Below are 24551 nucleotides of genomic sequence, written 5' to 3'. Positions count from 1 at the left end.
CCTGAGTCCCAGGGTGTGCCCTTGGATACCTGACTGCATAGTGCCACGGCCAGGAACATGGACTGGATTTGCCTGGATACAGACTGTGGCTCTACCCCTTCCAGCAGTGTGAGGCAAGGTCTTTAATCTCCCCCTGCCTCAGTTTCTTCATCTATATATGGGAATCCTTATATGAGCCCATCCTAGGGGCATTTAATGCCATTAAATGATTTAGCACATGTAAAGCGCTCTGTTCATAGTTCAAGCTAAAAACTAGCTGTTAACTATTCATTGTAAAATGGAAATGAGCTCCTTGGACATTCATTTGAAAATGAAACTGGAAGGTCATTGGGCATAGGGACCGTGTCTTTGCTTCCTTAACATGGATTACAGGGTCTGCCTCTAGTAGCGGTTGCTGCTCAGTAAATATTTTTGGGATGAGTGAAATGATAAATGAATCCCTTTGTTATAAATCAGTGGCTTTCTCTCCTGAAGACCTCCTGACAGCCACTTAATGGGCCAAGGCCCCTTCCTAAGAGGTTCTCTGAGCATTTTCCTCTGTCTGTAGGATTTTTTTTTTTTTAAATTGAAGTGATATATACATAACATAAAATTAGCCACTTTGTAGCTGGGCATGGTGGCGCGTGCCTCTATTACCAGCTACAGCTCTCAGTTGGGAGGCTGAGGCAGAAGAATCCCTTGAACCCAGGAGGTAGAGGTTGCAGTGAGCCGAGATCGCACCACTACACCCCAGCCTGGGCGACAGAGCGAGACTGTGTCTCAACAAGAGAAAAATAAATAAAAATTAAAAAATATATATATATAAAAGAGGAATAATATTCTTCCATATGCTTATAATACTGTTATTATACTCAGAAAATGAACAAAAATTCCCTGATATCTTACATTGGGTCTGTATTAAAATTCCCTTAATTATCCCCAAACGTGTTGTTAGTTTATTTGAACTGCAGGCCAATCAAGGATCACATATTACATTTGGTTTTGTCTCTTTAATGTCCTTTAATGTAGGTTACTACCCACTCCAATCCCATTTTATCCCATGATACTGACTTTTTGAAGGGACTAGACCAGTTTTCTTGTAGAATATCAAGATACTGGTTTGTTAAATTACTTCCTTGTGGTATCATTTAATTTGTTTTTCTATGAGCTGTATTTCCTGTAACCTGGAAATTAGATCTAGAGGTTTGATTAGATTCAGGGTAAATGCTTTTGGCAAGAATCCTTGATTTTATAAACTTCATCTTGCATCCCATCAGGAGATGTACGAGGTCAGGGTACCCGTTGTGCATGACACCAAACTTAATCATTTTATAAGGTGGGGATCGCCAGCTCTGTCCAATTTATGGTGATCCGAGGTTGACACTCTGAACAACCACTCCCAACACATCCACTGATCATCAGTTATTAGCTGGGAGATGCGTTGGTTTGGCTGCCCCAATAGAAAAAAAAATAGGTGAGGGTTGGGTGAGGTGGGGAGGGGGTTGCAAAAATGGTGATTTCCTGAGCCTGCCATCCCTTCCCTGCGTCCGACTGCCCGGCATGCTTCTGAAAAGGAGTGCTTTCCCTCATCACCTAGTGATGACTACTATGGTCCTTCTAAAGTGTCAAGATGAATGTTTAATTACGAATTTTTAGGGTGTGGAATTGGCATAACATGCTTTTCTAATGGTGGTAAATGAATTTTTCTGAGTGTCAGTATGGACTAATGGATTTTTATTTATTCATGCCTTCAATCAAATACACTAATTGTTCTTTTTTCTGTGTATGTGACCAAGTCTTGCTCTGTCTGTCTCCCAGGCTGAAGTGCAGTGGCGCGATCTCGGCTCACTGCAACCTCTGCCTTCCGGGTTCAAGCGATTCTTGTGCTTTAGCCTCCTGAGTAGCTGGAATCACAGGCATGCACCACCACATCCTGCTATTTTTTGTATTTTTAGTAGAGACGGAGTTTCGCCGTGTTGGCCAGACTGGTCTCGAACTCCTGGCCTCAAGTAATCCACCCACCTCAGCCTCCCAAAGTGCTGGGATTACAGGTGTGAGCCACCACGCCGGGCCTAATTGCTTTTTGATGCCCACATTTTCCCAAGTTTGGCCAGCGGGAGCCCCTCAAAGTTGGCTCTTGGGTCTTTGCCTCCTGGCACAAGCAGATGTCTTAGATTCCCCTGTTACTTCTCCTTGCTCAAATCTGGAATTAACTATTTCTCCAAGGAGATCCGATTCCTTTTATTGCAAGATGGTGTTTAAAACAAAGATAGGGGTGTAGCGCCCTCATTGCTACAGGAGTGTCAATGATTCTAGGCTCTTTCAGCAGATAGTAGCTAGAAGATCTATCTATCTATCTATCTATCTATCTATCTATCTATCTATCTATCTGTGTGTGTGTGTGTGTATATATATATATATATATATATATATATATTTTTTTTTTTTTTTTCCTGAGACAGAGTCTCACTGTCACCCAGGCTGGAGTGCAGTGGCACGATCTCAGCTCACTGCAAGCTCCGCCTCCCGAGTTCACGCCATTCTCCTGCATCAGCCTCCCGAGTAGCTGGGACTACAGGTGCTCACTACCATGCCTGGCTAATTTTTTTGTATTTTCAGTAGAGATGGGGTTTCACCATGTTAGCCAGGATGGTCTTGATCTCCTGACCTCGTGATCCGCCCGCCTCGGCCTCCCAAAGTGCTGGGATTACAGGCATGAGCCACCATGCCCAGCCAAGGAGATCTGTATTTTTAAAAATCATGAGTTCATAATGACTTCTACATTAATTTTAACATTATAGGTTTTTTATTATCTTCTTTTATTTTATATATTTACCTTTTACCCTGGAAATCTTGGTTCCTGGTTAAAAACATTAATATAATTACTTGTTTGCTTTACTCTACCATATCACATGAAATAGTTTCAAATCCTGAACCTAACATTGCCACCAATGGAACAACTACTGAGTGAAGTTTAAGCTTTTTTTGTGGTTCTCTTTGTCCTTAGATTATATCCCATTAATGTTGTAGAGCCAGAACACTGGGTGCTAATATTACTTGAAATGATTCTTTCCTCTGTGTGGTCATATTACTGTTTATTATATGGTTAGATTTATTTGTTTCAGTGGGTTTTTTTTTTTTTAAATTATAGGGTCTGCTTGTTTTTCCCTTGCGGTTTAATTCTACATTTTGGCCATATCAAACATTTGCAAGGTGCAAAAGTCAAACTGTATAACAACATAGTCCAGAGAACCTTGCTTTCCCCCTCCACATACTGTTTCTCCCTCCCCTTGTGGGAAACCATTCTTTTATTAGCTTCTGGTGTATCCTTTCAGTATTTCCTTTTGCAAAAATAAGAATATCCTGCTGTTCCTCCACCAGGAATGCCTGTCCTTGTGATTTTTGAAGTGTTCGTACAGTCCCATCTTTTAGATTGATTCCAACCTCTGTGCCACTTCCTCTACGGAGATTTCTCTAATCCTTGGACCGTCATCAAGTTCTTTCTCCGTATCTCAATCCTAGAGCATTCCTTATCTGCATTTCCTGTGGCTCTATCCATCTATTTGGGGTCTTAATTACATACCATTGTGCATTATTGTGACTTAAATGTGCTCACGTCTTGTCACTCAATGTCTTGTTTCTGCATGTTCCTTGAGGGTAGGATAATGACTAGACTTCTTTTGTATTTCTCAACAATATCTAAAAAAGGACTGGGCGTAGAGTAATAGGTCATAGATTCAGTCAACTCTTTTTTAATTTTTTTGATACAGAATCTTGCTCGGTCGCCCAGACTGGAGTGCAGTGACGTGACCTTGGCTCACTGCAACCTCCAGCCCCTGGGTTCGAGCAATTCTCCTGCTTCAGCCTCCCAAGTAGCTGGGATTACAGGCATGCACCACCATGCCTGGATGATTTTTGTATTTTTTGTAGAGACAGGGTTTTGCCATGTTGGTCAGGCTGGTCTTGAACTGCTGACCTCAAGTGATCCATCCGCCTTGGCCTCCCAAAGTGCTGGGATTACAGGTGTGAGCCACCGCACCCAGTCCTAACACATCCATTTTCTCTATAAGGAACATCAAAGCCTTTGAGCGCTTAGGAACACTACGCAGCACATAGACACATCTGGGGGCCATTTTCCACAGTGAAACCACCAACACGAAACACAAAAATGCAAAAGCCATGGCTCTAAATAGACTGTGAGGACATTTGTTTACAGCGTGATATGAGAGCTGAAACCAGAGGGAGAGGGTCACCTTGTTCAGCCTCCACTGAGAACGTGTGCGCCAAAGCTACTCAAACGTTTTGCAGGTCTGCCTATGTCCGCGAATGACCCTAAATCACCTCAAGTATTGATTTTGGGATTAAAAAAATACAACGTTAGTAAGTAGGCACATTTGAAATGTGGAATCTTCGAATAAATAAGATTGACTGAATTTGTTGGATTAAATCCATTTGAATGAGTTGTGGAAACTTGGACTACTTGTGTTACCTCTCTGGGTTTCATTTTCCTGAAACCCAGAAATCCTATTTGTTTTGTTTTGTTTTCTTTTTTGAGATGGAGTCTTACTCCTTTCACCCAGGCTGGAGTGCAGTGGCACGATCTTGGCTCATAGCAACCTCTCTTTTTTTTTTTTTTTTTTTTTGAGACGGAGACTTGCTCTGTTGCCCAGGCTGGAGTGCAGTGGCTGGATCTCGGCTCAGTGAAAGCTCCGCCTCCTGGGTTCACGCTATTCTTCTGCCTCAGCCGCCCAAGTAGCTGGGACTACAGGCGCCCGCCACCACACCCAGCTAATTTTTTGTATTTTTAGTAGAGACGGGGTTCCACCGTGTTAGCCAGGATGGTCTCGATCTCCTGACCTCATGATCCGCCTGCCTCGGCCTCCCAAAGTGCTGGGATTACAGGCGTGAGCCACTGCGCCTGGCCATCCGCCTCCCAGGTTTAAGCGATTCTCCTGTCTCAGCCTCCTGAGTAGCTGGGACTACAGGAGCATGCCATTGCACCTGGCTAATTTTTAAATTTTTAGTAGAGATGGGGTTTCACCATGTTGGCCAGGCTGCTCTTGAACTCCTGACCTCAGGTGATCCTCCCACCTCAGCCTCTCAAAGTGTTGGGATTACAGGGGTGAGCCACCGTGCCCAACCAGAAATCCCATTTCCTGACCTGTCCCATGACTAGGTGATCTTTGATCTTTGAGCACTGAAATCCCAGGAACTGAGTGGGCATTGCCTTTTCTTTTACTCTGGCTTCCTGTGGTTGGTGCGGTCCTGACCACTGTCCTTTCCCTGCAGGTTTGTGGATTTCCATGCAGCTGCCTCCACCTGCTCACCCTCCCGGGCTTCCTTGCTCACTGGCCGGCTTGGCCTTCGCAATGGAGTCACGCACAACTTTGCAGTCACCTCTGTGGGAGGCCTTCCGCTCAACGAGACCACCTTGGCAGAGGTGCTGCAGCAGGCGGGTTACGTCACTGGGATGATAGGTAACTCTGGGCCCCGTCTGCCTGTTGCATTTACTGCGGTGGCAGTTGCCTTGTGTTTGCAAATACCAAACATACTGCCTGTCTGCTTTCCTGTTCATGTCTTGCTATGTAAGTTAGGGATGCCCTCAGCTATAAGGAACTGAAAAGACCTAACAGTGAATTAAAACATACATGGAGCTATTTTCCTCCCATTACCGCAAGTTTCAAGGTAAGTGGTTGCTTTCATAGCTCAGCTGCTCAAAGATGCTGCCGGGAGCCAGGTGCACTCACTCGATCTTTCTGCTCTGCCGTCCTTAGCATGTTAGTGTTTTGTGTTTGTCCTCGTGCTTGCTGCCTCATGACTGCCATCCAGTGACTTTAGGCCCCTGAATCATGATTTAGCTCAAAGAAGGAAGAAGAGAAGGGAGGTGACTCAGCTCCACCCGCACCCCAAGAATTGCACTTACATCTTATTGGCCAGAGCTGGGTCTTTTGGCCACGCCTCACTGCTGCACTCCCAGATTGAGAAACTGGGGACAGCGTTGTAGTGACTGACTTGAACTTGGGCATGGTAATCTCCCTCCCTTTGAACAAAACTACAGTTCTATTAGCAGGATACACGGGACATGGGCATTGCTGGGAGACCAGCAATGTCTGCCATATTGTCCAATGACTTCCTCTCCTTTAAAACATTTTTAAGGCATCTCTTACTCAGCATTTATTATGTGCTAGGCACTGGGCTGAGTATTTATTGGCATGGAGATGATTATCTCCCCCATTGTATTGGCAAGAGAACTGAGTTGCAGACCGGTGAAGAGAAGTTGCCTAACCTGGAGGGGTGGAGGCCGGGTCTAGACAGGTATATCTGGTCCCAGCCTTGCCCTGAGGCTCTGCCTCACTGCCGTTCTCCCCTTCAAGAGCCAAGACAACCCAGTATTCCCAGAAGTATCCTCAGCTGCCTGCATTTGTTAGTCTAACTCTCAAAGAGCTGGACTCCTTGGGATCCCTGCCTTCTCCACCATACAGGAAATTGCAAGAGAGGGAGGGTGCAACCACAAGCGGGTGGCCCTGTGGGCATGCCTTGGGTGTCTGAACCATGTGAACCTGTGGGGGTTGTTCTACCCAGACCCAGGGCTGCTGCCTCTGCTATTGGCCCTTTTGTCCCACTCTGGGTTAAAGAGCCTGATATCCTTTTACGGAAGCTCAACCTGGAGTGTGGTATTCTTTGTCCCAGAAGGGGCAAGTCCCAGGCTGTAGGAGAGACCAATTAAGGTCCCACACTTCTCTTTTACCAATCCCTTTCTTCGCATACCCCAAGGAGTCATTATGTTAACAACGTCAACACCAGGACACCATTTGTGAAACTGCCACTGTGGGCTGACTCTCCTTACTAGGCCAGTTACAGGCATCCGTGTAAACCTCACAGCTGGCTGAACAAAGTGGCTCACACCTGTAATCCCAGCACTCTGGAAGGCTGACGTGAGGGGGATCCCTGGAGCCCAGGAGTTCGAGACCAGCCTGGGCACCATAGTGAGACCCCGTATCTACAAATAAGTAAATAAATAATAAACCTCATAGCCAGGAAGGGTTTGGTTTCAGGCTGTCCCAGACTCAGCCCCTATGCTGCAGTAGGGGGGCTGGCTTCTTCTGGAGCTATTTTGACCTCACCGGCCCCTCCCTTTTCATGCTTTTAAACTCCAAGTAAGTAACTGTTTGCAGCTTGACTGTTTAGCTGCCATTCCTCACCCCCTCACCACTCACGACACCTTTTGCACATCCTGGGCAGGATATTTAAGCATATCCAGCTGTTGAAATTATGAACTAAAGTACACTTTTAGGACAAATTAAAGACTCGCCAAAGGAATATCGATCCATTTACAACACTCACACTTTGCTTCTCATCTTGGTCCATGTGTCTCTGTGTTGCCTAGCTGTGCAAATACCGCTGGGCTCCACGTTTTCCCCCTTCACATTATTCTATGTTTCCATGTAATATAATTTTACATATTATAATTTTTATGATTAAACAATACTTTTCATAATTTTAATATAAAGTCATGTTCCCATGTAATGTTTAATCCAAATATTTCACATAATGCTTAATCCATTTCTCTCAAATTTTTTTTAGTTTGTTTGTTTATATGAGACAAAGTCTTACTCTTTCGCCCAGGCTGGAGTACAGTGGCTCAATCTCTGCTCACTGCAACCCCCACTTCCCAGGTTCAAGTGATTCTCCTGCCTCAGCCTCCTGAGTAGTTGGGATTACAGACATGCACCACCACGCCCAGCTAATTTTTGTATTTTTAGTAGAGATAGGGTTTTGCCACGTTGCCCAGGCTAGTCTCAAACTCCTGGCCTCATGTGATCCGCCTGCTTCGGCCTCCCAAAGTGTTGGGATTACAGGCGTGAGCCACTCAACTGAGAGAAATTGAAAGCCCATTTCTCTCAATTTTTTATTAATCTTTTTTTTCAATCCAATAGAGTAGTTTCAGGGAGGGAATAATGGACTCCCAGAGGCACTTCATCCAGCTTCACCAATTCTTAATTTTTGCTACATGCATTTGCCTTGAAAAAATAGTTTGATAGTGTCTTATTGAGGCCACATCAAATAATGTACTTAGACATACTCCTGTGGTTGCCCGTTAATCTCTCTCGTCTGAGCGGTTTAATGCTGCCAGCGTCTCGATCTTTGTACTACATTCTTTTCTTTGCCCCCTCACCATGGGAGTGACGCCCCTGGGGTCTACTCCTCAGAGCGGAAGAGCAGATCAGAGAGTTCTGACACTGTCAGAGCTCCTGCCACACATTACCCAATTATTCCCCCAGATTGAACGCATTTGCAGACCGAGGAGCAGCGGGGCATCTGAGTTTCCTCATTTGCTGCCCCGTAGGTGTCTCGGTGCTTGAACTGCGGGCTGCTGACGTTGGCTAGAGAGGAAGATGATGAAACCAGGCAGGAAGCGGACATTTCTGAGATGACGTGGGGCGGTGCACCTGCACCCTGGGCCGCCTGGTGTCTTTGCAGGGCCCCAGCGCAGGAGGGCAAAGTGAAGGGGGTGATGGCCCATATGGGGTTGCTGTGTCTGCGGAGCCCTCTTTGAGGGGCAGAGGCTTAGGCTTCTCTGGGCTCCTGGTGATGGGCTGTCTTCCCCTTTCACTGTGGTTTCCTGTGTGAGTCTGGAGTCATCCTTTATGTGTCCCTGTGGACAGCATCTCGGCCCCAGAGAGCAAAGCGTGGCTTGTATACCGCATTGCAGCCTCTCCTTGCTTGTCCACAGTGTAAGGCAAAGCCAATGGAGAGCTGAGTGTGTGATCAACTCCTCAGGGGGCCGTGGTACCCCTACGGGGATTCCTCTGAAAATCTCTCTTTTGTTTTTCTACAGGCAAATGGCATCTTGGACACCACGGCTCGTATCACCCCAACTTCCGTGGTAAGAATTCTTTTGGGGATTTGTTACCTGGGAAACAGAAAATAAAGGTCTCTGTGTAAGACTCCATGAACAGCTAAGCCTTCCTGTCTCTGCGGGCAAACCTAAGTTAGGACATCTTTGTTCACAAAGTCATTTGGGTGCATTTGGGGTGCCAGGGCTCTCCAGGACCTTACATCCCACTTGCTGACATCTTCTTTGGCTCCCCTTCCTTGGTGCCTGTCTGCCCTTCCAGCTGCCCCATCACAGGCCCAACAGCTTTTTTGCCATCTCTTGGTTCTTTACACCTCAGGGAACATTCTGCCCCATGAGGTCCAGACATGGCTAATCTGGGAAGAAGTAACAATTGACTGATGGGTTCACCGAAGCAGGAAACCTGGCCATAGACCCAAACAGGAGATGCTGCCTCTTGGCCTCTTCCTGCGGCCTTTGCTGCCTCACCCTCTGGCCTTGGGGAAGTAGGCCAAGATCAAGCTGCCAAAGCCGGTTCTCTGAAAATCACTTTGCTGAAGGGCAGATTCTCCAAACGTCCAATTCACTGAATTATTGATGGGTTTTCAAAGTTGCCGTTCGTGCCACTGTCCTTTTCCATTTCCTATGGGAACGGACTTTCTCTTGAAGGCAGTTTACAATGATCTCAGCTTTGGTGGCTTCTCCTCTCCCTGGCCCCTTCCTCTTCTGCCATTTTATAAGCAAATGTGATTCTCTATTTTGCAGACTTCTCCCCTCCCCTGCCCCAGTATCTCTACCTATCTCTGTGAAAAATGGCTGAATTGTTCTGTCCTAGACCTGGCAGAAGGTTTTCATTGGAAGTTTTTTGCATTTGGAGAATGACTTTCAGAGGGTTGGCCTGGAGCCGGCCTTCAGCAGGGACCCACTGGTCAGTAACCCCATTGGCTGGCATCTTCTTCAACTCTTACCTCCTCTTTGATGCTCACTGCTCTCCCTCTCCTCCCTTGAGCCCCTTTTCCCAGTTGGGCATTCATGGCATCATCCACATGTGCTTTAAAAAAAGTGGCAGGCCGGGCACAGCGGCTCAGGCCTGTAATCCCAGCACTTTGGGAGGCTGAGGCGGGCAGATCACAAGGTCAGTAGGTGGACACCATCCTGGCTAACATGGTGAAACCCCGTCTCTACTAAAAATACAAAAAAACTAGCCTGGCATTCTGGCGGGCGCCTGTAGTCCCAGCTACTCGGGAGGCTGAGACAGGAGAATGGCGTGAACCCTGGAGGCGGAGCTTGCAGTGAGCCGAGATTGCGCCACTGCACTCCAGCCTGGGTGACAGAGCAAGACACTGTCTCAAAAAAAAAAAAAAAAAAAAAAAGACAGATGAGGGAAGTGAAGACCTGGCTTTTGCACTCACTAAAAATTACTCTAGAACTTATTTCCTCCTTGGTCTTCAGTTTTCTCACTTGACAATTGAGGGGTTGGACCAGATCAGGTGTTGGCACCTTGAGCGCATATTCCTGTGGTGAGGGGATACTGAGACCAGCTCCTATGCAGCAGGAAGTGGTGCCATGATGGATCTGGTGCCTGCTGCGGGTGTGGGAAGTGGGAAGAAAGAGTACCTCCTACCTATTTGCTGTCTTTGGACCAGACAATTCCAAAAAGCCTTCTGGCATGGACACTGAGGTTTCTTCATGCTCGTGTCCAAGTTCACTCCTCTTCCCTCCTGCCTCTTATGTCCTCTCTGTGGTGCACTGTCCTGGTTCCCCATCTCACTCTGTCTCCCAGGCTGGAGTGCAGTGGCATGACCTTGGCTCACTGCAACCTCTGCCTCCCAGGTTCAAGTGATTCTTGAGCCTCAGTCTCCCGAGTAGCTGGGACTACAGGCACCCGCCACCATACCCGGTTAACCTTTTGATTAAAAGCTTGGGTTGGAGAAGAGATAGAATGAAGGAGGAATTCAGAAAAAAACTTCAGATGCCCTGGTTTATGCCAAGCACACTCACACATTCCTTCTAAGTACACATTCCTTCTAAGGCTCCTCTTGCTGCCCTGGGCTGTTCCTCAGGTCAGGGCTCCTGCAAACACAATGAGGTCTTTCTAGCACTGGGGTATGAGGATGCCTGTGATCTAGATCAGTGGTTGGCATAGACCTGTGGTCCAAATCCAGTATGCTGCCTGTTTTTGTAAATACAACATTATTAGAAAACAGTAAGGCCAAGCACGGTGGCTCACGCCTGTAATCCCAGCACTTTGGGAGGCTGAGGTGGGTGGATCACCTGAGGTCAGGAGTTCGAGATCAGCCTGGCCAACATGGTGAACCCCTCTCTCTACTGAAAAAGTAAAAAATTGGCTTGACATGGTGGCACGTGCCTGTAATCCCAGCTACTTGGGAGGCTTAGGCAGGGGAACTGCTTGAACCCAGGAGGTGGAGGTTGCAGTAAGTCAAGATTGCACCACGGCAGCCTGGGCGGCAAAACTGAAACTCGGTCTCAAAAAAAAAAAAAAAAAAAAAAAAGAAAGAAAGAAAATAGCCAATATTTACAGTCATTTGTGTACATATTGTCTATGGGTAGGTTAGCGCTACAATGGCAGAGTTGAGTGACCTTACAGAGGTCATCTGACCCACAAAACCTAAGATGTTTACTGTTTGGCCCTTTCCAGCAAAAGTTTACTGTCCCTGGTGGAGAGTCATCCTGACACCAAATGCAGTAACATTTCAGGGCTATGTTGTGTACCTAAGGGGTAGCCAAATCCATTTGTACAAACCAAATTAACAGGAAGGTATCATTTTTTTTAAAATACAGCAAACAGCGTGAGCATGGTGGCTCACACCTGTAATCCCAGCACTTTGGGAGGCCGAGACAGGCGAATCACTTGAGGTCAGGAGTTCGAGACCAGCCTGGCCAACATGCTAAAACACTGTCTCAAAACAAAACAAAACAAAAAAATAGCCAATATGTCAATATGTACAGTCATTTGTGTACATATTGTCTATGGGTGGGTTTGCACTATAATGGCAGAGTTGAGTGGCCTTAACAGAGACTATCTGACCCACAAAACCTAAACTGGCTGGGCTCGGTGGCTCACACCTGTAATCCCAGCACTTTGGGAGGCCGAGGCGGGCAGATCATGAGGTCAGGAGATCGAGACCATCCTGGCTAACACAGTGAACCCTGTCTCTACTAAAAAAAAGAAAAAAAAAAAATTAGCTGGGCGTGGTGGCAGGCGCCTGTAGTCCCAGCTACTTGGGAGGCTGAGGCAGGAGAATAATGCAAACCCAGGAGGCGGAGCTTGCAGTGAGCCAAGATAACGCCATTGCACTCCAGCCTGGGTGACAGAGCAAGACTCCACCTAAAAAAAAAAAAAGAAAAAAAACCTAAAATGTTTACTATTTCGCCCTTTCCAGCAAAAGTTTGCTGTCCTTGGTGGAACGTCATCCTGATACCGGATGTGGTGGCATTTCAGGGCTACGTTGTGTACCTAGGGGTAGCCAAATCCATTTGTACAAACCAAGTTAGCACGAAGGTTTCAATTTAAAAAAAATACAACAAACAGTTTGGGCGCAGTGGCTCACTCCTGTAATCCCAGCACTTTGGGAGGCCAAGGCAGGTGGATTACTTGAGGTCAGCAGTTAGCGACCAGCCTGGCCAACATGCTGAAACCCCGTCTCTACAAAAATACAAAAATTAGCTGGGCGTGGTGGCGGGCACCTGTAGTCTCAGCTACTCGGGAGGCTGAGGCACAAGACTCGCTTCAACCCAGGAGGTGGAGGTTGTACTGAGCTAAGATCATGCCACTGCACTCCGGCCTGGGAAACAGAGTGAGACTCCGTCTCAAAAAGAAAAAAAATGCAACAAACATGTACTAGTTATTCTACATACACCACATATTGGGTTGGCAAAGATCTAGTATGTAACTCGAGGAGTGCATCACTAATGGGGAAGACGGTATTACCTAGATGATAAAAAGTCTGTAGGCTATGCTAGGAGAATGGGTTGAGTGCAGGGCTGTGGCAGGCGGGATTGAGTGCAGGGCTGCGGCAGGTGAGGAGCAGGGAAATTCTGTAGGAAACGTCACACTCAAACTGGGCTGGGAAGTGCCAATGCAGTTTCACCTGTGAGAGACACAGAGGCGATAATTCCAGGCAAAGCCACCAAGGCCCCAAGGCATGAGGCTCACAGGGAACTGAAGGGAACTTGCTTCTTTTAGGAAGTGTGCTTATAGAGAGGGTCAAAAAGCATTTGGAGGGGCAGGAGTAGAAGCTGAAAACACAGCTCTCCCTGTTCCTGGGCCTAAAATTTGAGGCTAATGAGAAATAGCAATTCTTTGTGAGATTTAAATTCTATCTACCTCTAGAGAAATAAACAGCTGAAGCAGTTACCTGGGCAATTGGGGAAGGTTTCATTTTTCTGGAGAATTTGTTCATTCTAGTTGCATATGCAGCTATAGCCTTTGATTAAAAGCTTCGGCTGGGCTGGGCGCAGTGGCTCACATCTGTAATCCCAGCACTTTGGGAGGCTGAGGTGGGTGGATCATGAGATCAGGAGATCAAGACCATCCTGGCTAACACAGCAAAAATCCACCTCTACTAAAAATACAAAAAATTAAGCAGGCGTGGTGGCACGTGCCTGTAGTCCCAGCTACTTGGGAGGCTGAGGCAGGAGAATGGCATTAACACGGGAGGCGGAGCTTGCAGTGAGCCGAGATTGGCCCACTGCACTCCAGCCTGGGTGACAGAGCGAGACTCCGTCTCAAAAATAAAATAAAATAAAGTAAAAATAAAAATAAAAAAGCTTGGGCTGGGTAAGAGATAGAATGAAGGAGGAACTCAGAAAAAAACTTCAACACAAAGGCTTTGGGTCTCAGTGCTCACACCCTTCCATCCCTCACCTTCACTCCACCACTCCACGCCCAAATTCTGCCAGCCTTTTGAGTCCCAGCTGAAACGCAGTATCTTTCAAGGAGCATTTTGAGATTCCTGCTGCATCGCCATCCCACCATCTCTATCGGGGGTAGCTTCCTCTGATCACTGTTGTTGGCTCTCCTATTCATCTCTTATTGCTTAATCTTTATATCTTATTTTCTCTTCACATGAAAAGTCTCTTGAAGGCAGAATTTATTCTTTCTAAAACTTTTTTTATAATTTTTTTCTCTGTGGGTGTGGCAGTTAAGAACAACTTATTTTCTTTCTTTTTTTTTTTTTATCCCTTAAAGTGTCATGTGTTTAGTCGGTTTTCACCAAATACTGAGTATGTTCATAATTTCATTGAAGATGTTAGGCATTCAATAATTCTCTCCACTTCCTCCCAAACTGGGTTAATTCTAATCACAAGATGTTTTGCAAATCTAATCTAACAGCCAGAACCCAGCAAAGTGATTTTCTATGCATACTACAAAGGGATATTAATCAAATCCTCTTTTAATTACATACTCTATAGCACTGCAGTATTAAATCATAGGAAATTACATTTTTGTCGTGGGTGTACGAAGGCAAGCACATGGAGTCACAGCCACGTGGGGGTGCTAACCAGTTGCTTCTATTCCAGGTTTTGATTACTACTTTGGAATCCCATATAGCCATGATATGGGCTGTACTGATACTCCAGGCTACAACCACCCTCCTTGTCCAGCATGTCCACAGGGTGATGGACCAGCAAGGTAATGCTGTCTGACACATTTGCGATAGGCTCCAGGACAAGGCGAAGTTCCAAGACTGTGGTCCATCAGCAATAAATGAAAGATGCAGACAGGAAACAGTTAAGACGGCAAATAGGATACACGGTACATTCTGTGCAAATTTAAATGTTATTTGCAGGGAGTGCAAGAAACCTTTCAACGATGAGGTCCACAAAATTCTTCTATTGAAATTTTCCAGGTTCCTTGGACTAGTGAGCTCAGCTGGGGACAGCCTTGGGCTGCCAGGGTCTCACACATATGGGGCCTCCCTCCTCCTCTGCCTGCTGGCTTTGCTTCTAGCCCAGACACTGGACATAAGGAGGGAGGGAGGAAGACGGAGGGAGGGAGGGGGAGAGAGAGAGAGAGAGAGAGAGAAAGAGAGAAAGAAAGTACATAGGATGCCTTTTGAGCTTATCACCCCATGGACAACTAAGCCAGCATTCTGGTGTTGGAATGCCAAACAGACACCAAGCAGGATGTTTTGAAAAAACATTTAATGAAATGGGAAAATGCTTATGATATAATAGTAAGTGGGAAAAAAAAGCAGGAAGCAAGTCATCAACAGTAAGATCTTAATGACCTCTGTAGCCCTATCTTTGTAGTCCTATTAACAGAGACTCAAAAGAGACGTGCCAAAATGTTATCAAGGACTTTTTCTGGTTGTGGGACTCAGGGTTTTCATTTTCTCTTTTTTTTTTTTTTTTTTTTTTTTTGAGATGGAGTCTTGCTCTGTCACCCAGGCTAGAGTGCAGTGGCGCAATCTCAGCTCACTGCAACCTCTGTCTCCCCGGTTCAAGCGATTCTCCTGCCTCAGCCTCCTGAGTAGCTGGGATTACAGGCGCCCACTACCACACTAGGCTACTTTTTGTGTTTTTAGAAGAGACGGGGTTTCGCCATGTTGGCCAGGTTGGTCTCGAACTCCTGACCTCAGGTGATCCACCCGCTTGTCCAAAAAGTGCTGGGATTTCAGGTGTGACCCACTGCAGCACAAAACACGTGTTCCCTTGTTCAGACAGTGCACTGTGGTTATTTCTAAGGCTACAAGTGTCTGAGCCGCTTGGGAAAGGTGAGTCTCAGCTGGTCTATCTATAAAACAATAGTTAATATAATAATGGGTATTTGATGAGAAATTGTTACAGTCTAAGCACTGTCTATATTTATCTGTAATCCACATGACCACTGTGTGAGGTAGGTATTTCTTAGGTTGGTGCAAAAGTAATTGCGGTTTTGACCGTTACTTTCAATGGCAAAAACCGCAATTACTTTTGCACCAACCTGATACCTGATTTTACAGATGAGGAAGCTTATGTTACCCAGATTACACTGGAGCTGGAAAGAGGTGGGAATGGAGATTCCAGTCTGAGTCTCTCTGAGTCCAGAGCCCATAGGCCCTTCCTGTCTTTGCTACTCATAGTGTAGTCACTGAACTAGCCTAATGGATATCACCTACGTGCTTGTTAGAGGTGCACGAATTCACACCCTACCCCCAGGTCTGCCTTTTAACAAGACTTACACGTGCAGTGAGCTATGACTGCGCCACCGCACTTCACCCTGGGCGACAGAGTAAGATCCAGTCTCAAACAAAAACAAAAACAAAAACAAACAAACAAACAAACAAAAACCCAGGGATTCTGCACATTATGGCACGAGAAACGAGGCTATAGAGCATCCTGCTGCCCTCCTCCCCCACCGTGGCCTGCTGGGCACACCTGTAATCACACCTGGCCATATGAAGGTATGACATATGTCAGCCAGTCTCTTTTAAAAAATTTAAAATTTTAATTTTTTTGGGGGGAGTGGAGGGATGCAGTCTTGCTCTGTTGCCCAGGCTGCAGTGCAGTAGTACTATCTGTGCTCACTACAGCTTCCGCCTCCTGGGTTCAAGTGACTTTCCTGCCTCAGTCACCTGAGTAGCTGGGATTACAGGCTTGTGTTACCATGCCTGGCTAAGTTTTGTATTTTTAGTAGAGATGGGGTTTCACCATGTTGGCCAAACTGGTCTTGAACTCCTGACCTCAAGTGATCTGCCTACCTTGGCTTCCCAAAATGCTGGGATTACAGGCGTGAGCCACTGCGCCTGGCCTTTTTCTTCTTCTTCTTTTTTTAAAATTTCAATCCTGCTCCTGTTTTAGTTTTCAAATTTTTTTTAAAAAAATTTTAATCTATGTTAAAAATCCAATAGAAAGCCAGGTGCAGTGGGTCACTCCTGTAATCCCAGCACTTTGGGAGGCTGAGGTGGGTGGACCTTGTGAGCCCAGGAGTTTGAGATCAGCTTGGTCAACACAGCAAAACCCCATCTTTACATAAAATACAAAAATTAGCTGGGTGTGGTGGCCCATGCCTGTAGTCCCAGGTACACATGAGGCTGAGGTGGGAGGATGGCTTGAGGAGGAGGTTTCAGTGAGCTGAGATCATGCCACTGTACTCCAGCCTGGGCAACAGAGCTGGATCCTGCCTAAAAAAAAAAAAAAAAAAAAAAAAAAAAAATCAAACAGAAAAAATAGTGGGTTAGGAGAGAGAGAGAGAGAAAAAAAGGAAAGAATGTAAATGACTCATGGAGTTACAATGATATAATAAAAAGCTGAAAAATTCAACATAAATATGCAATTAGTGTTATAATGCCCAGCATGGTGATAATTCTTTTTCTCTTTAAAAAAATTTGGGATGCCTATAATCCCAGCACTTTGAGAGGCTGAGGTGGGCGGATTGCTTGAGCTCAGGAGTTCGAGACCAGCCTGGGCAACATGGCAAAACCCCGTCTCTACAAAAAATACAAAAATTAGCAGGGCGTGGCAGCACACACCTATAGTCCCAGCTACTCAGGAGGCTAAGATGGGAGTTTGAGGCTGTAGTGAGCTGAGATTGTGCCACTGCACTTCAGCCTGGGCGAAAGAGTGAGACCCTGTGTCAAAAAAATAAAACAAAACAAAAATTGTGATTTTTGACAATTATCTACCCAGTCTGACCATATCTCCTATATTTCTATAATGGGGTGTGTGTGCATGTAGTGTGATGAGGAGTTTTGATTTCTTCACAAATCCTTCCCAGCACTATTAGGACGATGTATTTGCCTGAGAGGACTCCATTCATTACCACCTCTGTCTCCATTGCTCTCAGCTTCTCTCTTGGTTCTCTTTGGTGACCAGGACTGAGAGCTTGGGTTTTTTCGGAATTCCTAATACACTGAAGCTGTGTGCAATGCACTAACCATTTGGTATCTCCTTTAGACCATGAGCACCCCTATAAGAATGGCCCAGGCCATCCAGTGCTACAGATAAGGAGATAACTCTGGGAGCTTAAGTAACTTGCCAGAGATCATGACTGGAGTCAGATCATGACTCAGCCACATTGATGGGCAGCCATGGGTCAGATTCATTTCCATCTGTAAGATCAAAGCTTGAGCTTGTGTTGTTTTGTTTGGAGACAGAGTTTTGCTCTTGATGCCCAGGCTGGAGTGGAATGGCGCAATCTCAGCTCACTGCAACTTCTGCCTCCTGGGTTCAAGCAATTCTTCTGCCTCAGCCTCCTGAGTAGCTGGGACTACAGGTGTGCACCACCACGGCTAATTTTTGTATTTTTAGTAGAGATGGGGTTTCACCATGTTGGCCAGGCTGGTCTTGAACTCCCGACCTTAGGTGATCCACCTGCCTCAGCCTCCCAAAGTGCTGGGATTACAAGTGTGAGCCATCGTGCCCGGCCTGGTCCTGAACTTCTGACCTCAGGCAATCCACCCGCCTCAGCCTCCCAAAGTACTGGGATTACAGGCCTGAGCCACCGCGCCTGGCCATGAGCTTGTTTTTTTTGTTTTTGTTTTTGTTTTTCCAGGAGATGTTATTAGTTTAACTCTTATTTTTTTTTCCAACTGCTGAAGTTTCTCCAAATTCTGCAAATATGGCTTAAAATTCAAATTGTCCCAACCCATCTTATGTATTCCTTTTTTTTTGAGACCGAGTCTCACTCTGTCACCCAGGGTGGAGTACAGTGGGATGATCTCAGTTCACTGCAACCTCCGCCTCCTGGGTTCAAATGATTCTCCTGCCTCAGCTTCCCAAGTAGCTGGGATTACAGGTACGCACTGCCATGCCCAGCTACTTTTTGTATTTTTAGTAGAGACAGGGCTTCAGCATGTTGGCCAGGATGGTCTCGAACTCCTGATCTCAAGTGATCTGCTGGCCTCGGTCTCCCAAAGTGCTGGGATCACAAGCATGAGCCACCGCACCTGGCCCATCTTATATATTCTGTCCTATTGACAGATCTGGTATTACATGAAGTCCCGAGTGTTGACTTCAGAAAATGCCAAGTTACACGCCATACACAGAGGCTGGGATTGAAGTGAGACCGCAGAGAAAGCCAGCAATGGGGCTACTGACTGGCGGGGGGACTCTGCTTGACATCATTTAGCCTCTTTAGACCTCAGTTTCTCTTCCTGCAAAATGGAAGTAATAAAAAATAATGTCCCTAGCTCACGAGAGTCTTTGTAAGCTTCACAGAGTGGTCAGCTTGTCTGAGGAGCCTAAATATCTATTCAGAGGGAATGGAAGAAAGCATTATGCATAGACTTTTACACTTGGAGGAAATGGCCAACCGGAAAAATCATCTGGGGCCAGAGTTGTATTTATGTGCATATGCATTGTTGCATTAAAGCATTTAGTTCTGCTCCGTGAGAACGTAGGAAATGAATACTCTACGGTCTGTGGTTTCCACACAGCAACCTTCAAAGAGACTGTTACACTGACGTGGCCCTCCCTCTCTATGAAAACCTCAACATTGTGGAGCAGCCGGTGAACTTGAGCAGCCTTGCCCAGAAGTATGTGGAGAAAGCAACCCAGTTCATCCAGCAGGCAAGGTGAGGAGCCTCCCTCCCTCTCCAGGGCCTCCCCCTGCTTCCACCTACCCGTGCACACACACCATGTCCCTTGGCCTTGGCACGCTTGAGGCCTTGACAGAGTTTTGCTGCCCAGCAGAGATGGATGCATATATGTCTCCTATAAATAAAGCTGGAAAACAGCACCTTCTGGAAATCCGCAGTCCTGGATTAGAGATTCCTCACGTATGTTCCTAGAGTCCCTAGGGCTTATCCCGCTGTTGCTTTGATCATGTTCCACTGCCATGATCATTTTGTCCTCTCCTTCTAGGTTATAAGCCCCTCAAGGGTAGGTCCTGCCCACTGCACTCTGTGCACTCAAGGCATTTGTTGAGCTCACTAGCTGGCAGGATATATTACTTTTCTATTGCTGCTGTAACAACCAACCACTAATTTAGCAGCTAAAACAATAGTAACTTACCGTGCTACAGATCTGGAGGCCAGATGTCTGAAATGAGTCCTAGGGGGCTAAAATCAAGGCATCAACAGGACTGTTTTCTTGAGGAGTCTCTAGGGGAGAATTCCTTCCTTGCCTTTTCCAGCTTCTGGCATTTCTAAGCTAGGGCCATATCATTCTCAACTCGAATTCTGTTGTTCACTTGCCCTTAGTCAAATCTCCCCTCTGGCTCCCACTTAGAATAATACCTGTGATGGCGTTTAGGGTCCACCAGGAGAATGCAAGGTGATCCCCCTACCTCAAGACCCTTAACATAATTCCACCTGAAAAGTCTCTTTTGCCATACGTTCATAGATTCCAGGAATTAGACCCTGTTTATCTTTGGGAGCTATCCTTCATTCTACCAGACAGATGTTACAAATTCCTGCATCTAGAAGGCACAGATAGGTAACCTTAAAGAGGGAAGCAGGATGAACGTAAGGCATTAGGGAGTGGTGGGGCCTACAGCAAACCCATAAGCACAGACCTCATCTGCAGGGGGCAGCTACTACCTAGCTGCAGCTGCTTGGTGCTTCTTTGTGAAAATGTGAACCTGGAATATCAGATCTTTTCATTTTACAAGAGACATAGGATACCTGGCTTTTATGTGAAATCTCCTGATCTTGAAATATTAGAAACTACTAATTAACAAAAGGCTGGGCGTGATAGCTCATGCCTATAATCCCAGCACTTTGGGAGGCTGAAGTGGGCAGACTGCTTGAGTCTAGGAGTTGAGTCTAGGAGTCTTGGTGTTTTCTGTAGCCTTAGCCTAAGTGGGCAAGAAAACACGTGCTGCACGGCTGTCCACTTGGGCAGAATTAAAAAGGGACTCTACCTGTAGTGATCACAGCAGCCCCTTGAATATGCAGGAATCCCCCACCCCTCGTTCAGCCACATGGGACATTTTTTAGAAGCTCAGCAGGGAGGGTAGAGGCAGCAATGCAGGAGGTCCAGGCATCCTGTTTTCTTGGTAATAAAACCTATTTAAGGATTGAATCTCAAAAGTAGCTTCAGACATTGCATCTTAAGGGTTTATCAGGACTTTCTGAGAACACTGTTGTTTTATTTCAGATTGTCAAGAGTAGAAAGAGCAGAGCCTCTTCTCCCATCTGGAGGGTTGAGCGTCTCCCAGCTCACTGGATCTTTGGGATGGTTTCAGGCCCCTGTGCCCCATGGCACATGGATGCTTCAAGGCTAGTGGGGACAGTCTCTTATGCTATTGTAGTGAACCAAACAACACTGTGTTCTTAGGGGAAGGAATGTTTAATGCCCCCTCCGAAGTGGGCATAGGGCCTGGACATCCACCCGTTAATTAATCAGTTAAAAGGCAAATCAACCCACAGCCTCTTTATTATACAAAAGAGGGGAACAGTTTTGTTACTTCATTAACTGGTTATTAAGTGAAAAGTCCCGAGTCCTGTTGGCATTTAACATTACAGAAGGAAATCCCCAGAAATGCTGATTTCTTTGGGATTTCCACATGCCAAATGGTTTTCTGAGCATCAGCAGAAAAGGCCCCCAGGTCCTTGCCCTTCCTCCTCCATGACTCTGGCCCCTGCCTCAAGCCCCTCCCCCAACTTGGACCTGTTTGTCAAAACCACCAGGTATCCCTAGAGTGCGGCTTCCCACTCTTCCCTGACAAGGGGGCCCAGGACTTAGGGAGTTTTTACTTGGGTCCTTAGTTGGCTTTAGTGTCTCACCCAAGGCCGTTGACGTAGTACTCGGGTATCACTGCTGGTCATTCAGTTTACTTGACTTTAGACCCTTCATCTGGTAGCAATGCTGATTGCTAATGCTTGATCTGAGTATTTTAAGCAGCAGGCAAAGCTCTGAATAGGACAAAGGAGCAGGTAGAAGGCATGGGCTCCTAGGTCCCAGAGCTAGCTGGGCCTCTGTTCCTTATGAGGTCTGGGACCGTGCATTGCGCCTAAGTGAGGAATACAGGGCTTAATAAGCAGGAGTGTATCAGGCATCAGAATGAGCAGTGGCCCAGGATGTTTCAAATCAGATATTTCTTTGTTTTTTTTTTGAGACTGAGTCTCTCGCTCTTGTCACCCAGACTGGAGTGCGGTGGTGCAATCTTTGCTCACTGCCACCTCTGCCGCCTGGGTTCAAGCAATTCTCCTGTCTCAGCCTCCCAAGTAGCTGGGATTACAGGCGCATGCCGCCACACCCAGCTAATTTTTGTATTTTTAGTAGAGACGGGGTTTCAACATGTTGGCCAAGCTTGTCTTGAACTCCTGACCTCAGGTGATCTACCTGCCTCGGCCTCCCAAAGTGCTGGGATTACAGGCATGAGCTACCGTGCCTGGCCTGAAATCAGACCTTTCAAACAAATCAATATTCCATGGTGTCATGTACTACACGTTGAAATCCTAACTCTTAGTGGGGTGGTATTAGGAGGTGGGGCCATTAGGAGGAAATAAGGTTTAGATAAAGTCATGAAAGTGAAGCCCCCATGTTGGGATTAGTGTTTGTATTAAAAGAAGAGAAAGAGACTACGGTGTGCTCTCTCTGGGCCATGTGAGGATACAGTGGGAAGACAGCTATCTGCTAATAAGCCAATAACCAGCCCCTTGCCAATGGACTTCCCAGCCTCTAGAACTGGGAGACCTAAAGTCGGGCATAGTGGCTCATGTCTGTAAGCCCAACACTTTGGGAGGTCAAGGGTAGCAGATTGCCTGAGCTCAGGAGTTCAAGACCAGCCTGCACGACATAGTGAGACCTCCATCTCTACAAAAACAAAACCAACCAAACAAACAAACAGAAAAGTCTTTCTGCATTCTAGAACCTGGAAAAGAAAAAAAGAGGCCAGGAACAATGGCTCACACCTGTAATCCCAGCATTTTGGGAGGCCGAGGCGGGTGGATCACATGAGGTCAGAAGAAGTTCGAGATCAGCCTGGCTAACATGGTGAAACCCCATCTCTATTAAAAATACAAAAATTAGCCGGGCGTGGTGGTGCGTGCCTGTAATCCCAGCTACTTGAGAGGCTGGGGTAGGAGAATGCTCGAACCCAGGAGATGGAGGTTGCGGTGAGCCAAGATCTTGCCATTACACTCCAGCCTGGGCAACAAGAGCGAAACAACAACAACAAAAACAAAAACAAAACAAAACAAACAAAACACAGAATTGGGAGAAGTCGATGGTATGCTAAGCCACCCCAGGGAGTGGTATTTTGTTATAGCAGCCCAAGCAGGCTAAGACACAGGACACGCATCTTTTGGAACTAGGTCCTCGGGATGCAGAGACGAAAGACGTGTTCCAGTCTTCATGAGCTCACGCCTGGGATCTGCAGAATTCTCTGTTTTCCTTGATTCGCTACTCCCCTTCATTGCTGGCACCTGTGCTTGCCTAAGCGCCCCCTGCTGTGGTGCTGCCCCCTCCGCATCTTGCCTCTCACCCAGCTCCCAACCGACACCAACCTATGTCAGGGATCCAGGTTCAGATCCAAAGACCACACTCACCCCCAACCCCTCTTTCTCCTTTCTCCTGTTTGAATGTGGAGACAAATCTGTAGTGATTGACAAAATAAACTAATGAATAGGGATGCAACCGTATCAAACATCTCCCCCAGGGCTGTGCTTTCTGCCTTGTGTGATCACCACACACCGTCCTCACCGTCCTCCTGAGTCCCACTGTCTCAGGGATCTTCCCCTCTCCGCCACACCCCAAACCCCATTTGGTTCCCCTGTTACACCTTCCACAGCACCTTGTATTTCTCTTCCATCACTCCTATGGGCTGAGTATTCCTTATCTGGAATGCTTGGGACTAGAAGTATTTCAGATTTTGGATTTTTTAAGATGTTGGACTATTTGTATTACACTTAGCCGGCTGAGCATCCCTAATCCTCCCAGAAGTATTTCCTTTAGTGTCAGGTCAGCACTCAGACAGTTTCAGAGTTTGCAGTATTTTGGATTTTCAGATTTGGGATGCACTACCTATACTCAATTTTTAAATAATCATCTTATTTATTTTTTAGTTGCCTTTTTCTCTTTCCTGGTCTTAATTAGATGTGAAGCTCCAAGAGGGTGGAAATCATATCTATTGTGCTCATTGCTCTGTCCCCAGTGCCCAGTTAGAGCTTAATAAATATTTAATGAATGAATGAATGAATAAATGAACGAGTTACTTTATCCAGCCCCAGTGACGTGCTGCTGTTGTGCCAGGGATTCAAACGTGGATTAGACATGTCCGGTCTCTGAGTGATTCCCAGGCTAGTGGGGAAACATATATGTAAAAACATGCTTTAATGCAGGTTGTTTGTGTCTTATTAATACTGCAAGAAGCAGGGAAAAGGGCTATGGCACGGATAGGGGCAGAGAGGAGGCAGCCAACCGTGACCTGGGAGCAAAGGAGGAGGACTGTTGGTGGCTTTGGAGTTGGATCTTAAGAACTGATTAAGTGTTTTTAGGCAAGATAACAGGGAGAATACTGCTGAGAGAGGAATAACATAGATGAGGCACAGGAAGTAGGTGAGGTGCTTGGGACACTGGCATATAGCAAGAGTCTTTGAGGGGGAAGGAAGGTCTGGCTGGAAGGGACCGAGATAGGGAAAGCTGCAATGGCTGGGTGAGGAGTTTAGATTGACCCTGCAGGCTGCAATGAGTCCTAGCATGTTTCTTATTTTTCTTTTTTCTTTTTTTTTTTTTTCTCTTTTGAGATGGAATTTTGCTCTTGTTGCCAAGGCTGGAGTGCAATGGCGCGATCTCAGCTCACCGCAACCTCTGCCTCCTGGGTTCAAGCAATTCTCCTGCCTCA

At 46.3% G+C, this 24551-nt stretch overlaps 1 protein-coding gene across 5 annotated transcripts in view; it reads left to right on the top strand.

The window, feature by feature from the left end:
• ARSG (arylsulfatase G) overlaps positions 1-24551 on the top strand; it is a 163791-nt gene that overhangs the window by 72255 nt on the left and 66985 nt on the right. For all 5 annotated transcript variants that reach the window (XM_073005092.1, XM_008011996.3, XM_008011997.3 and 2 more), the window contains exons 3-6: positions 5269-5456; positions 8819-8866; positions 14360-14471; positions 19198-19335. In XM_073005092.1, coding sequence (XP_072861193.1) covers positions 5269-5456; positions 8819-8866; positions 14360-14471; positions 19198-19335 — 486 coding nt within the window. The remainder of the gene's footprint in view (positions 1-5268; positions 5457-8818; positions 8867-14359; positions 14472-19197; positions 19336-24551) is intronic.

Source organism: Chlorocebus sabaeus, chromosome 16 (assembly GCF_047675955.1).
Source record: "Chlorocebus sabaeus isolate Y175 chromosome 16, mChlSab1.0.hap1, whole genome shotgun sequence".
Classification (NCBI taxonomy): Eukaryota; Metazoa; Chordata; class Mammalia; order Primates; family Cercopithecidae; genus Chlorocebus; species Chlorocebus sabaeus.
The sequence above is the reverse complement of the archived record's forward strand: the minus strand, read 5'-3'. Positions and strand labels throughout refer to the sequence as shown.